Genomic DNA, 15,837 nt, shown 5'->3' with positions numbered 1-15,837 from the left:
GATAGAATCTCTGACAAAAGACTTACCAAGATGAATACTATAAAAAAATTCTTGCAAAAATAGAACACACCCAACCTCTTACCTGTTCCCTGATATTTCTGCAAAGTGACATATCAGAGTCCATCATGTCCTGGTTAAAATAATTTTTCTCTTTTAACTCTGTTCTCAAGGCAGTTCCTTTGATAAGGTACACGTGTGCTATGTAGGGAACGTTCCAGATACCTCTACAGGGAACATCACAAGGAAATGCAAGTATGTTATTACCTTTTTAACGCAAATATCCTAAAGTCATACATACATACAGAAAAACAGTACAGGTCGTTCTGCTATAACGGTGTTTCGTTAATGCAAATTCGCTATCATATGATTGTCTAATTGGGGACACTGTTTCTAAAATGCGAACTTTTAAAGTGTGTATTGGTTATAACATGATTCTGGCCCCACTAGTTTAAACGGTGCTGCTATTACATGATTTTCTTACAGCATGGGATTGCATGAGCACAGAAGTACAGTGTTATAGTAGAACCAACTGTATGCTTAAATTTAAAAATGGTCTTAAAACACAGAAAGCCATTTGACCAATTCTCATTATGAGAATTGTATATATCCTAATTAGAAGGAAAATGTATACTCTAATGTATGTGTATGTCCGCAGTAGTTTATACACGCTTTGTTTTCCTCATTCATTGGGAATGTGTGTCAGTGGTTGGGCCAGAATGTTTTGCCCATCTGTACAAAGCATACCCATGCTGTGAAGTGTGCTGCATTATGAATGGTACTCTGAGGATTGCTGGCACCAGAATAAACTTGTAACAATAGCACTACGTGTCTGTTGCTTGGAAGCTCAGACATATTTTCTATCTGTTTATGTGTCAACATTAAACCAAACAACTTTTCTTTAAACACAGAAATAAAGTCAGTAATCAGTAGGTCAGGCAGTGTCTGTGGAGAGAGAAACACTGAGTTAACATTGCAGTTTGACTAAACAGTTTGGTTTGACATGTATTAAGTGAATATAGAAGGAGCAGGGAGAGGGAGGAGGTGTGTGTGGTAGTGTGGAAAGTCAGATAGTTTAAATTATAAAAAGGGGTGATAGAAAAAGACAAAGGAGATGATAATAGTACAAATAAAAAACCAAACCATTTAAATAGAAAGACAAAATCACTGCAATAATTTCCTCCTCCGCCTCCTCATTTAGCTACATCGACACCACATGATACATGCAACTTGAAACATTTAAGATAATCAGAGGGTTAGATCGGGTGGACAATGAGAGCCTTTTTCCGAAGATGGTGCTGGATAGCACGAGGAGGCATAGGTTTAAATTGAGGGGTGATAGATATAGGACAGACGTCAGAGGTAGTTTCTTTACTCAGAGAATGGTAGAGGCATAGAATACCCTGCCTGCAACAGTAGTAGACTCGCCAACTTTACAGGCATTTAAATGGTCATTGGATAAACATATGGATGAGAATGGAATAGTGTGGGTTGGACAGGCTTCAGGTTGGTTTCACAGGGTGGCACAACATTGTTCTATGTTCTGCCAACATTGATATAGCAACTAGCTAAATCAGGCTCAAACTCCTGACATGGTAGTTCTGATAATGCATCCAACTAAAAACATAAAACAAACACAAAAGCAGACAAAAAAACAGAGACAGATCAGTTTATGATCAGAAATTATCGAACTTACTGCTGCATCTGGAAGGCTATAAAATGCCCACTTGAAAGATGAGGTGAAGCTCAATGGATCAATGAACTGCACCTCACCCACAATTAGGCACTTCACAAATTCTGCACTCAACATAGAGTTCAACAATCCCAGATGGTAATCTCTGCTGCTTTGTTCTGGTTTCAGTGACAGTCGTTAGCATTGGTACTGTTTTTACCATTTATACCAGGTGCTACATGACCTGCTGAGCATTTCCAGTATTTACTGCTTTGGCTCAGACTTCTAACATTTGTGATACCTTCCTTTTATGATAAAATCATTAGCTTGTGCTATGTGATGGTGACAAGAATATAGCATCATAAAAGTTGAAAGAGCTTTGAAATTACTACTTTATTTGGGAGAAGCAACAAACATTATCCTACATGTCTTTTGAATCGAGTATCAACACTTACTGAGGATTCAGACTCTCAATGATTCAGTTATACAGACTCCTCAGCAGACTGCCTAGTGATATTATCACTAGATTTTTAATTCAGAGACTCAGGTAATGTTCTGGAGACCCAGGTTCAAATCTTGCCAGAGCAGGAATTAATGAAGATTGTGAAACCACCATCAGAAAAAAAAACCCACATCTGGCTCACACTTGCCCTTTAGGGAAGGTAACTGCCACCCTTACCTAGTCTGGCATAGACGTGACTCCACAGCAATGGGGGTGGCTGGTGGCTCAGTGGTTAGCGCTGTTGCTTCACAGCGACAGGGACCTGGGTTCGAATCTACCCTCGGGTGACTGTGTGGAGTTACCCCGTGTCTGCGAGGACTTCCCCTATGCGGTCCGGTTTCCTTCCACAATCCAAAGATGTGCAGGTTAGGTGGATTGGCCGGGGAAAATATAGGGTTTCAGAGATACTGTAGGGGATGGGTCACTCTTCGGAGGATTAGTGTGGACTCAATGGGCTGAATGGCCTGCTTGCAAACTGTAGGGATTCTGTGGCAGACTCTTAACTGCCCTCTGGGAAATTAGGAATGGGCTAAAAGAGCTAGCCTGGTCTGTCACACCCATATCCTTGAAGGAATATAAAAAGTTCCAGATCTGACCATCACTCCTTGTGTTACTGAGACGGTAGAGCTGCTGTGGCCAGTATCTCTGTAAGGCAAGACCTACTGCTGAGACATATAGAGAATTTCTCATCTCGAATCACTTGATGCAGTTCAAGTGTTGAAGTCTGACAAGGAAATCATCAGGATCATGGTCGGATTCACCTCCCCCTGCACCAACTTCAGAGATATTCACTCTTACGCTTTCTTTATATTACTCCCACTCTCTATATCAACATCTGATCATGATTAACACTACAGACAACTCTCAGGAAAGAGTAAGGACTGCGGATGCTGGAGAGTCAGAGTCAAAAAGCGTAGTGCTAAAAAAGCACTGTAGGTGCGGCAGCATCTGAGGAGCAGAGTCAACATTTTGGGCATAAGCCATTCATCAGGAATGGGGTGTGGGGTGGGGTTGAGAGGCAAGCTGGCTGGGAAGGCGATAGGTGGATGCGGGTGGGGGGTAATTTTGATAGGTCGGTAGGGAGGATGGAGCAGATAGGTGGGAAGGAGGCTGGACATTTAGGACAGTCCAACAGGGCGGTGCCAAGTTGGAGGGTTGGATCGGAGGGGGAGATTTGGAAACTAGTGAAGTCGGCATTGATGCCGTGTGGTTGAAAGATCTCAAGGCGGAAGATGAGGTGTCCATCCTTCAGGCATCTGGTGGCTAGGATTTGCTGGTGGAGGCGCCCCAGGACTTGCATGTCCATGGGGTAGTGGGAAGGGGAGTTGAAGTTGTCAACCACAGAGTGGTGGGGTTGTTTGGTGCGCGTGCCCTAGAGATGTTCCCTGAACAGCTCCGCGAGTTGGCGTTTGGTCAGCTCAATTGGTTGGACGGCTGGTATGTGATGTAGAGCGACACTCACAGCATGGATTCAGTTCCTGCACTAGTAGAGGTTATCATGAAGGAATCATCTCCTCAACCTCTCCCCACACCTGAGGTGTGGTAACCCTCAGGTCAAGCCACCACCCATTGTTTCTCCCCAAGGAGAGCGCAGCCCTTGGGTTCTCCTGCAACTTTATCTTTAGACAATTCTTTGTACAGAATGACAGTGAATACAACTCACATTCTATTTCCTTCGACAATATCAACATAATCCTCAGAGCGGGCATAGTAACCATCGGGACTCAGAGCACCCCAGAAGTTGGACCACAGTTTTTTATGCTGGGTGACCATTGGTGCGATTATCCTCCTGTTGGACAAGAGACAAGTAATGACTCAGCAAAAAAAAAACTTTGCAATGAATTTAATGATAAATTTGACGCTTGCCAACATTTTAAGAAATTGACTTTCCTTTCTTGCAGATTTATTCATTCCTTTTGTGAATGGAAAAGCTTTAAGTGCTAGTTTAACTACCTTCCATCAAAATAAATCCACAGAAATTCTCTTCAAATTAGTAGAGCCACAATTGGCAGAAGGAGCAGCAAAACTGTAGGCTGAAGCTCAAGGTTAGCTGTGAGGTGAAGGCACGTATTCCTGACTGTGTCTCAAATGGAGTCTTCCCCAAGAGTGCAGAGGGAAGGTGTCCTTCTGGCTACAATGTGGGTCTGATGATGAGGTGAGTAGGAAAGGCAAGGACTATGTTACAGCTCTAGTGAACAAAGTTACTTTCAGCTTGATGAAAAGTTAGTGTTTCCAATGATTTTGTAACTTTGTTCTTTTGACGGGAAGTTGGTCATCTGGTTTCTCTTCAAGAGGGTTGCTGTAAACCTAGTACTGAGGTGTCTGCTGAGGAGAAAGTGAGGACTGCAGATGCTGGAGATCAGAGTCAAGAGTGTGGTGCTGGAAAAGCGCAGCAAGTCAGGCAGCATCCGAGGAGGAGAATCGACATTTCAGGCATAAACCCTTTAGTCCATCATTCCTGATGAAGGGCTTTTGCCTGAAACATCGATTCTCTTGCTCCTCGGATGCTGCCTGACCTGCTGTGCTTTTCTAGCACCACATGCTCGACAGAGGTGTCTGCGCCATGGAGAACAGAGCAAACAGCTTTGGAATTTTTTTTAAAAAGTAGACAACAGAAGCGTGAGTGGGTGCAGTCAGACTCGCACAGACCCAGGGTTTAAAGTTATGCTTTCAGTTGTTGAAGTTGGGGTTATGGATTTGAAGCTGCTAGATATAGCTCTCTCTCTCTGCTGCTGCAAATAACTTGAATTTTCTCATTACTGCTAGATTCTGTGTGCCTTCTCCTGGACTGGATGATATAGCAAGTGAGGGATCTCTGTTCTGCTAAATTTGCCTTTGCCTGTGTTTATCAATCAAATCACATCTGGAACACAGTACCTTACACTTGCCTTTGAACAAGACAAAAGTTTGGGTCTATGCTACCTCCATGATGTTTTGAGGGGATTGATCTGGTACATAACAATTTGAATTGCTATCTTTAATGGAAATCTAATTCTAATTTTAAATCCCAACACTAGAGGGCGGCACGGAGGCACAGTGGTTAGCACTGCTGCCTCACAGCGCCAGAGACCCGGGTTCAATTCCCGCCTCAGGCGACTGACTGTGTGGAGCTTGCACGTTCTCCCTGTGTCTGCGTGGCTTTCCTCTGGGTGCTCCGGTGCACAAAGATGTGCAGGTCAGGTGAATTGGCTATGGTAAATTGCCTGTAGTGTTAGGTAAGGGGTACATGTAGGGGTATGGGTAGATTGCGCTTCGGTGGGGTGGTGTGGACTTGTTGGGCCGAAGGGCCTGTTTCCACACTTTAAGTAATCTAATCTAAACTACCCCATGCTAACCTTCCACTCTGGTCTGTTTTAAACATCAACCCTACACTCCTGGGCTCTGCTTGCCCCCTAAACTGAGCTCCCTTGCCTCTTCCGAGATATCAGCAGCCATATCATAAAACCATAAGATAAAGCAGCAGAATGAGGTCATTTGGCCCATCAAGTCTGCTCTGCCATTTGATCATGGCTGATAGCATTACCTTCAATTCTGCCCTGGAAACATATCACCGTTCCCTTGTTGTCGCTGGGTCTAACTCCTGGAACTATAATCCTAACAGGACCATGGGGGACCCTTTACCCCAAATACTGCAATTGTTCAAGACGTCAGCTCACCACCACCTTCTCCAGGGAACTTAGGAGTAGGCATGAGCCAGCAATGCTCACATCCCATGAATGGATCGTTGAAATAAAATTTCTGCTAAATTGAAAACAACTCTCTAAGCCAGGGTACGGCCCAAGAACTTTAGTCCAATCAATGGAATGGAGTAGCTGAGTGAGTGAAGGAAAGGAGAGAAGGAGCTGGGCAGCAATGCAAATGAAGAGAGATCTGAGCAGAGTCAGGGAGCAGATTTCCAGAAGACGTTTGCTAAAGTGCCACATCAAAAGTTAATTCTGAAAATACAAGCTTATGGTTTAGTGGATAACATTTCAACGTGGATGGAAGATTGGCTGATTGGCAGAAAACAGAGTGCGCATAAATGGACCTTTATCCGAGTGGTAGGAATGTGATTAGTGGGATTCATAGACAACACTGAGATGGGTAGGAAAGCCTGTGGTGAAAAGGACACGAGGGGTTTGCAGATAGATATCTGTATGTGATTGGGCAAAAAATCTGGCAGATAGAGTATAACGTGAGAAAATATGAAGTCGTCCATTTTGGCAGGAAGAATAAAAAAAAGCAAAGCATTACTTGAATAATGAATAACTGTGGAATCTAGGTGTTTAATGTAGGAGACACAAGAGGTTAGTTTGTGGGTGCAGCAAGCAATGAGATGCTGTTCTACGTTATTATAGAAAATGAATGGAAAAGCAAAGATATTATGCTTTAGTTATACAGGGCATTAGTGAGACCACATCACAAACACTGTATTCAGTTTTGGTTTCCTTATTTAAAGCAGCTTGCAAATAGATTGGAGGTGGCCTAAAGGAGGTTTCCCAAGCTGACACTGGCAATGAATGGGCTGACTTATGAGGATAGAAGGGGTTGCCTCTGAAGATGGTGAAGGTGGGGTCACTGAATATTTTAAATGTGAAATTAGATGGATTCTTGTTGGCAACGTGGTCAAAGATTACTGGAGGGAGATGGGAACGTGAAGTTCAAACCACACACCGATCAGATGTGACCTTTTGAAAGGCAGAGCAACCTCAAAAGGGTCGAATGGGCTACATCTGCTCCTGTGTTGTATGTATGGTGAGCAGTGTCAGGAGATTGAGGGGGAGCAACTGCAGTAGATGTCTGAGACTGTTTTGACATGTATGCTGGGTCAATGGTAACACTTCCAATGGAGTTCAACGATCATGGGTTCAAGTCCCACTCAAAATACTTGAGCACTTCAGTTGCGGTAGCTCTTGGGTGCAGTTTTGAGGGTGTTTCCTCATGTTGAAGGATTGTCTTTTGAGTGAGATTCTAATCTGACATTGCATCTGCTGAGGGACTCTCAACAAATGTGCAAGATCCCATGACTCTAGTTAAAAGCTTAACAAGGCAACTGCCCAACGTCCTTGCCCAGATTTAATCTATTACCTAAAAGCTACTAAAACGGTTTTCCCTGGTTATTTAACTCTGCTGATTGTGGGTGCTTTCTATGTACTAATTGCAACACCTGGATAACAAGAAAGGTGATAAATAGTTTTGGACTGGCATGCTTAAGGAACACATTCACCTTCAAGCTGAAGGCCTTCCATATAATCCATGACTTGCACCAAGTTTTTGCCCTCTCCTAATATTTCTTTGGCTCCTAATCCACTGCTTCCCTGTGTCTGTTGTGAAGCAACATGGGACATTTGTTGACGTCAAAGGTGATATATAAATGTATCTCCTATTGGAACATTAACACATTGGTTAGCTTGCATGATCTCAATGAGCTGAATGGCTGTAAGTGACTTCCAAGACTTTTTATTTTCAACTTTGGTGTGATTTATGGAGGTAAAGAATGAATGAAATCTGCATTCATTTCTTATTTGGTTCCATTATATGACAGATACATGTATCAGATTACAACTCACTGACTTTGGTAAAATGACCATTTATACTTCACAGAAACCCTGATGGTATTGACTTTGAGTGACTAATTCAAACCATTCTATGTACAAGGCATTATAGTGCTCCCCATTCAAGATCCCAATATTCTGCTTGTAATTTTATGAGTGCTTTTAAATACAAGTTTATTGTACCTCAGGTGGTGCAAATTAAATCAATGCTTAAAATGCCAAGTTGATCTCCTTAAGCTTTTTTCAAATGTTCATTGCATTTTAGTGGAGTGATTAGTTTAATTAAAAGACACATCTCTTACCTTACATGTACAACTGCGATTTAATGCATTCCCTATTCAATCTGCAATCACACTATTGCTGTGCCCTGATTCTGATCTACTTAATTATCCAGAGGTTAGCACTTTAGACTGATGGAGCTGCCGGGAAAGTGCTGCACATTTGAATAAGTCGAGCCAAACTGGTAATAGCTTTCTGCAGTTCAGACATCTGGGGAACATCCACTGAAGCGCTGACTTTTAATTAATTCAACAAAGCTACAATAGCAGCAAGTGGAACCCAAAGTGCTTGGTCTCCACAGGGTGGAGCAGGAAGATGTGTTTTAAATGTTGAAGTAACACAGTATAGAAGATTTCTGCAGATGGAGAATGCAATTCACTGAAAATAGTTCCTTAGATTTTCTTCCTGCTTCTTTGATCAGGGATGAAAACAAAAATGTTTACACAAGTTAAATTGGGTCTAAGATAAACTAGAGTTCTTTTCTGCCAAAATAGCTGGAATAAGTAAATAGTTACAGGTTACATAAACATGTATAAATAATCTGGAAAGTGAGCCATCAGAAAGGGGAATTAACAAAACAAAACGGAAATTTGTTTCAAAAGAGCTTTCTGGAATAGAACCCAGGAAGAACATAGCGACAAGAATTCAGTCCCACAAATCTGTTCTGCTGCTCTATGTACCCCAATCATCTGTGTGCATATTAATTTCCTATTCTTGGAGGAGGTGGTGATGGCCTAGTGGTATTGTCACCAGACTGGTAACCCAAAGGCCCAGGTAATGTTCTGGGGACCCACGGTTTGAATCCCATCATGGCAGATGCTGGAATTTTATTTCAATGTAAATCTGGATAACCATGAATTGATTGTTATAAAAACCCATCTGGTTCACTAATGTCCTTTAGGGGACATGTGACTCCAAACACAATGTGGTTGACCTTTAACTGCCCTCTCGGCAAATTAAGGATTGGCAATAAATGCTGGCCTAGCCAGTGATGCTTTCATCATGATACTGAATAAAGTTTTTTTAAAATTACCCTCTTTAGCAAAAATCCATTGATTTCCATCTGGATCTGCTCAATTTTCCACTCCCCATTCTTTGAAAGAAGTGTTTTCTGACTCTCTTCCTGTCCTCGGTTATGCACTGCCTCACTCTAGATTCCTCAATAAGAGAAAATAGTTTCTTTTCATCATAATTGCTGAAACCTACAAATTTTAAACAGCACTGTTAGGCCATCCATCAACAATGTCAATCCAAATCCCTTTGTTCTTCCACTCTTACCTATTCTGAGTTGTCTTTCCAATGTAGACCTGAATGATTTTCCACTTCCCCACGACAGGGACATCACCTCCTATTGGTTCTCCCCCACCCCAGTTTAATTTGTGAATATCATTTTGCATCTTGCGGCTGCCTCCTGATTTTGTGTAATGTGTAAACTCAGTGTAAAGAACGTATTCGCTATACAAAGCAAAATGCCAGAGAACAGCAATGCCTTGACGGAGTGAGAGAACAGCTCACAATGAATAACGGATCTCTGCGTTTTAATAACAGAAGTATAGAGTACAATAGAAGGGAAGTTACGGTAAACCTGTTTAAAACACTGTCAGAACTTTAAGCCATGGGATGGGGGGGCTTGGCTCACTCCCTTGATGGAGGGGGTGGGGGCGGGTCAATGGCCAACCGAAAAATTCAGAATAAGGTCAATCTGGTGGTGAATCAGAATCTGAGAAGTAGATCCCTGGAATTCTGGTGGAGGAAGACACAACTGAGACCGAAGAAAATTACATCAACATAAACATTTGCACGGTTGTGAGGCATAGAGTCACAGAGATGGACAACACAGAAACAGACCCTTCAGTCCAATACATCCATGCTGACCAGATATCCTAAATAAATCTAGTCGCATTTGTCCCACTTCCCTCTAAGCCCTTCCTATTCATATATCCATCCGAATGCCTTTTAAATGTTGTGATTGTACCAGCCTCCACCATTTCCTCATGTATGGCTCATCCCATACATGCACCACCCTCTGTGTGAAAAAGTTGCCCCTTAGGTCCCTTTTAAATCTTTTGACATGATTTCTTGAGTAAAACACTACTGTTAGTATGGTATAGTCTGGGTATTCCTTATATGGTGGCTCTTGTATCGCATACCACAAAGACTTGGTTCTTGTTGAGGCAGGTCTCGAAGTTCATTAACACTATAGATAATGCTATTAAGATCTCAGATTTACATACTGCCTGGGTACTGTGCTTATTGCTGCAACAATGATTACTGTTTCAACAACAATAGCAACAAAGGCCACCTATTGTGAGGAGCATACTCTTATTCTAGAATATCACATTGCAATATCATCTAACTGCCTCAATGGTACTGTGGCTGTCTGGTCTGGAATCTACACAATAATTGCTAATGCTCTTTGGGAGGATTTAAGCTAATTCGGCAGGGGGATGGGAACCTAAATTGTAGTTCCAGTGTCCCGGAGGTTGAGAGAGTGAGATCAGAAATATGGTTTCAAGGTCTCAAGAGTGCACCGGCAAGCAGGAAGGTGGTTTGAAGTGTGTCTCCTTGAATGCCATGAGCATCTGGAACACAGTGGGTGAACTTGCAGCATGGGTTTGTACCTGGGTCTTCCATGTTGCAGCCATTTCGGAGACATGGATAGAGCAGGTTCTGGATTTAGATGTTTCAGTAAGAACAGAGAAGATGGTAAAAGACGGGGAGGTGTGGCATTGTTAGTTGAGGACAGTATTATGGTGACAAAGGACGTTTGAAAACTCGTCTGCTGAGGTAGTATGGGCTGAGGTTAGGAACAGAAAAGGAGAGGTCACACTGTTGGGAGTTTTCTATAGGCCTCCGAATAGTTCCAGGGATGTAGAGGAAAGGATAGCAAAGATAATTCTGGATAGGAATGACAGTAACACAGTAACTGTTATGGGGAGTTTAACTTTCCAAATATTGACTGGAAATATTATAGTTTGAGTACTTTGTCCAATGTGTGCAGGAGGGTTTTCTGACACAGTACGTAGACAGGTCAAAAAGGGGCGAGACCACATTGGATTTGGTACTGGGTAATGAACCTGGCCCCGTGTTAGGTCTGGAGGTAGGTGAGCACTTTGGTGATAGTGACCACAATTTGGTTGTGTTCACTTTAACAAATTAAAGGGATAGGTATATACCGCAGGGCACGAGTAAATGGGGGAAAGGCAATTATGATCCGATCAGGCAAGATTTAGGATGCATAGGATGGGGAAGGAGACTGCAGGGGATGGTAACAATTGAAATGTGGAGCTTATTCACTGCGTGTCCCTGATACGTATGTACCTGTCGGGCAGGGAGGAAGTGATCTAGTGAGGGAGCTGTGGTTTACTAAAGAAGTTGAATCTCTTGTCAAGAGGAAGAAGGAGGCTTATGTTAGGATGAGGCATGAGGGCTCACTTAAGAATTACAAGGTAGCCAGGAAAGACCTAAAGAGAGAGCTAAGAAGAGTCAGGAGGGGAAATGATAAGTCATTGGCAGATAGCAACAAGGGAAACCCTAAAGCTTTCTATAGGTATATCATGGATAAAAGAATGACAAGAAAGATTAGGGCCAATCAAGGACAATAGTGGGAAATTGTGCATAGAGTCCGATGAGATAGGACAAGCATTAAATAAATTTCTTGTCAGTATTCACATTGGAAAAAGACAAATTGTCAAGGAGAGTATTGAGATACAGGCTACTAGACTCAATGGGATTGAGGTTCACATGGAGGAGGTGTTAGCAATTCTGGGAAGTGTGAAAATAGGTAAGTCCCCTGGACCGGATGGGATTTATCCTAGGATTCTCTGAGAAGCCAGGGAGAAGATTGCAGAGCCTTTGGCTTTGATCTTTGTTGTCATTGTCTACAGGAAGTGCCAGAAGACTGGAGGATAGCAAATGTTGTCCCCCTTGCTCAAGAAGGGGAGTAGAGACAACCCTGGTAATTATAGACCAGTGAGCCTTAATTCAGTTGCAGGTAAAGTGATGGAAAAGGTTATAAGAGATAGGATTTATAATTATCTAGAAAGGAATAAGTTGATTAGGGATAGTCAGCACGGTTTTGTGAAGAGTAGGTAATACTTGCAATCCATATTGAGTTCTTTGAGAAGGTGACCAAACAGGTGGATGATGGTAAAGGGGTTTGATGTTACATGGATTTCAGTAAGGCATTCGATAAGGTTTCCCATGGTAGGCTATTGCACAAAATACGGAGGCTTGGGATTGAGGGTGATTTAGCGGTTTGGATCAGAAATTGGCTTGCTGAAAGAGGACAGAGGGTGGTGGTTGATGGGAAATGTTCATCTTGGAGTCCAGTTACTAGTAGTGTACCGCAAGGGTTGGTGTTGGGGCCACGGCTGTTTGTCATTTTTACAAATGACCTGGATGAGGGCGTAGAAGGATGGGTTAGAAGATGTTCGAATGACACTGAAGTCAGTGGAGTTGTGGATAGTGCCAAAGGAATTTGCAGGTTGCAGAGGGACATAGATAAGCTGCAGAGCTGGGCTGAGAGGTGGCAAATGGAGTTTAATGCTCTGTGAGGTAATTCACTTTGAAAGGAGCAACAGGAATGTAGAGTACTGGGCTAATGGTAAGATTCTTGGTAGTGTGGATGAGCAGAGTGATCTCAGTGTCCATGTACATAGATCCCTGAAAGTTGCCACCCAGGTTGATAGGGTTGTTAAGAAGGCATACGGCGTGTTAGCTTTTTATTGGTAAAGGGATCGAGTTTCGGAGCTATGAGGTCATGCTGTAGCTGTACAAAACTCTGGTACGGCCGCACTCGGAGTATTGTTTGCAGTTCTGGTCACCGCATTATAGGAAGGATGAGGAAGCTTTGGAAAGGGTTCAGAGGAGATTTACTAGGATATTGCCTCGTATGGAGAGAAGGTCTTATGAGGAAAGTTTGAGGGACTTGAGGCTGTTTTTGTTACAGAGAAGGTTGAGAGGTGACTTAATTGAGACATATAAGATAATGAGGGGGTTAGATAGGGTGGACAGTGAGAACCTTTTTCCTCAGATGGTGATGGCTAGCACAAGGGGATAGTTTCTTTACTCAGTGTAGCAGGGGCATGGATCGCCCTGCCTGCAACAGGAGTAGACTCACCAACTTTAAGAGCATTTAAATGGTCATTGAATAAACATATGGATGAAAATGGAATAGTGTAGGATAGGTAGAGTTCAGTTTGGTTCCACAGGTTGGCACAACAGCGAGGGCCAAAGTTCCTATATTGTGCTGTAATGTTCTATGTTCTAATACAATGACAGGGAAATGGGAAATTGGCAAATTGTTCTTGCTTAGAGCTGGTATGGGTACATCAGGCCAATTGATCTCTTTCTGGTTTGCAGATTTGACTTCTTGTCCACAATTTCTCTCATGACAAATTCAATCCCGTACGACTGCTCCCACGTGTAGGCCATCAACTAAAATGGAAAATCTGGACTTAGATTAGATTAGATTACTTACAGTGTGGAAACAGGCCCTTCGGCCCAACAAGTCCACACTGACCTGCCGAAGCGCAACCCACCTGTAAGGGGTGGTGTAATTTTTAAATCATTAACTGTTGTAGTAAGCACATAGTAAGTACAAAGCCACCATTTTAGTCCTTTCTACCCTCTGAGGCGGGAATTGAACCCGGGTCTCTGACGCTGCGAGGCAGCAGTGCCACCGTGGACTTGGTGTGCTCAGAGCCAGATCTTCATATCTAAACAGGATGCTGAATGTTGCTCAAATATTAGAACATGGATACAATTTCCTTAGCCTCAGGGGACTAAGGAAATGTCCATAAAGATGCAGATAAATACTTGGAGACGCACCATAGAAAGCATCCTATCTGGATGCATCACAGCATGGTATGGGAATTGGTCTTCCCATGACTGAAAGAAACTACAGAGAGTGGTGAGCACAGCCCAGTCCATCACACAAACCAGCCTCCCATCTATTGAATTCATCATTCCTGCTACACCAGGAAAGCAGCTAATATAACTAAAGACCCTTCCCATCCCGGTTAAACTCTCTTGTGTCAGGCAGAAGATAGACAAGTTTGCATACATGTACAAACAGATTCAAGAACAGCTTCTTCCCTGCTGTTATCAGACTTTTGAATGGACCTCTTTAATGTTAATGTTGATCTCTCTCTGCATCTTCTCAGCTGCTGTAACATTGTACCATGCATTCTGCTCTATTACCCTGAGGTATAGTACGATCTTCCTGTAAAGCTTGGAAGACAACACTCTTCACTGTAACTTGGCTCATGTGACAGTAACAAATCAAATCAAATCAGATCAATATCAGATCACTGATTTCAGTGAGGCAGCCTTCACTTACATCCTGCCGGGAACTGGGGTAGGCTGGAAAGATCAGGCAAATTAAAATCAGCTTCTCCACGTTTGATCAAACTCCACGAATTACCACCAACGCATTTTCTGTAATTAGGGATTTGTCACTGTATGCTAAACCACTGACATCTTCGGATCATTTTTGACTCAACCATTCCAGGTTTAGAATCATAATTTTATGGAATTGGCTACAAGTAAAGGCTTTTTGAAGTTAGGATGGTGAGCGTATTGTCCTGTTTTTATTCAGACTTAAGAACACGTGAAACATATACAGGCAAAAAGTGAGGACTGCAGATGCTGGAAATCAGAGTCTCGATCAGAGTGGTACTGGAAAAACACAGCAGGTCGGTCAGCATCCGAGGAGCAGGAAAATCAACATTTCGGGCAAAAACCCTTCATCAGGAATGGCTTTTGCCAAAACGTTGATTTTCCTGCTCCTCGGATGCTGCCTGACTTGCTGTGCTTTTCCAGCACCACTCTAATCTAGACCATGAAACATATACAGTTGATGCTGATTGATAGAGTCATATAGCACAGAGAGGCCCTTCAACCCATCGAGTCCATGCTAACCCATCTGCATTAATCTCACCGTCCATCACTTGGCCCAAAGCCGAGAGTGTTATGATATTTGAAGTGTTCATCCACATTATTTTTAAAAGGTTGCAAAGTCCACTTCAATCAGCACCAAGTTGTGCATTAATTTCTTACCTGTTTTGCTCAATTAATATTTTCAGAGTATCTGGGTTTGTCAAGACAACATCGGAATCGAGATTGAAGTAATAATCACATTCTGGATCCTGGCGACAGTAATCTCTATATTGGGAAAAGGAAGAGGGTGGTAATCAATGGCTAATTAAACTTCCCTCAATCCCACAGTGCTGACCTATTCAAAATCACTGTCTTTTGTAATGGAAGTAATCACAAAGTACCCTTTTGCTGAAGACATTATGGTTAGTTGGCAGATTTAAAAATGGAAAAAAAATTATAAACTTCCAACAAAAACTTTTAAAGGAAATTTGTTCTTTTGATGCCTTTGTGATTTGTTTTTTATAACTGGTCAGTCGGTCAGCTTTCAATCACGCCAGCTGCCTGATGCAAAACCCCGTGAAAATATTTAAAGGCCGTGTCGGTAAATTTGACAATCTCTATGTTTCCAATCTATCGGAGTTACTCAGCTATTGAAAGCAGCCCTGCTTCACATACCTCCCTCCCCTTCCTGGACCTCTCCATCTCCATTAATGACGACCGACTTGACACTGACATTTTTTACAAACCCACCGACTCCCACAGCTACCTGGATTACACCTCTTCCCACCCTACCTCTTGCAAAGATGCCATCCCATATTCCCAATTCCTCCGCCGGATCTGCTCCCAGGAGGACCGGTTCCACCACAGAACACACCAGATGGCCTCCTTCTTTAGAGACCGCAATTTCCCTTCCCACATGATTAAAGATGCCCTCCAATGTATCTCGTCCACATCCCACACCTCCGCCCTCA

At 42.7% G+C, this 15,837-nt stretch overlaps 1 protein-coding gene across 1 annotated transcript in view; it reads right to left on the bottom strand.

The window, feature by feature from the left end:
- plod2 (procollagen-lysine, 2-oxoglutarate 5-dioxygenase 2) overlaps window positions 1-15,837 on the bottom strand; it is a 109,700-nt gene that overhangs the window by 27,379 nt on the left and 66,484 nt on the right. The window contains exons 10-12 of the mRNA XM_043702700.1: window positions 15,047-15,151; window positions 3,835-3,960; window positions 83-224 (exon numbers count right to left, since the gene is read on the bottom strand). Coding sequence (XP_043558635.1) covers window positions 83-224; window positions 3,835-3,960; window positions 15,047-15,151 — 373 coding nt within the window. The remainder of the gene's footprint in view (window positions 1-82; window positions 225-3,834; window positions 3,961-15,046; window positions 15,152-15,837) is intronic.

This window comes from Chiloscyllium plagiosum, chromosome 13 (assembly GCF_004010195.1).
Source record: "Chiloscyllium plagiosum isolate BGI_BamShark_2017 chromosome 13, ASM401019v2, whole genome shotgun sequence".
Lineage (NCBI taxonomy): Eukaryota > Metazoa > Chordata > Chondrichthyes > Orectolobiformes > Hemiscylliidae > Chiloscyllium > Chiloscyllium plagiosum.
This window is presented reverse-complemented; position numbering and strand designations above follow the sequence as displayed.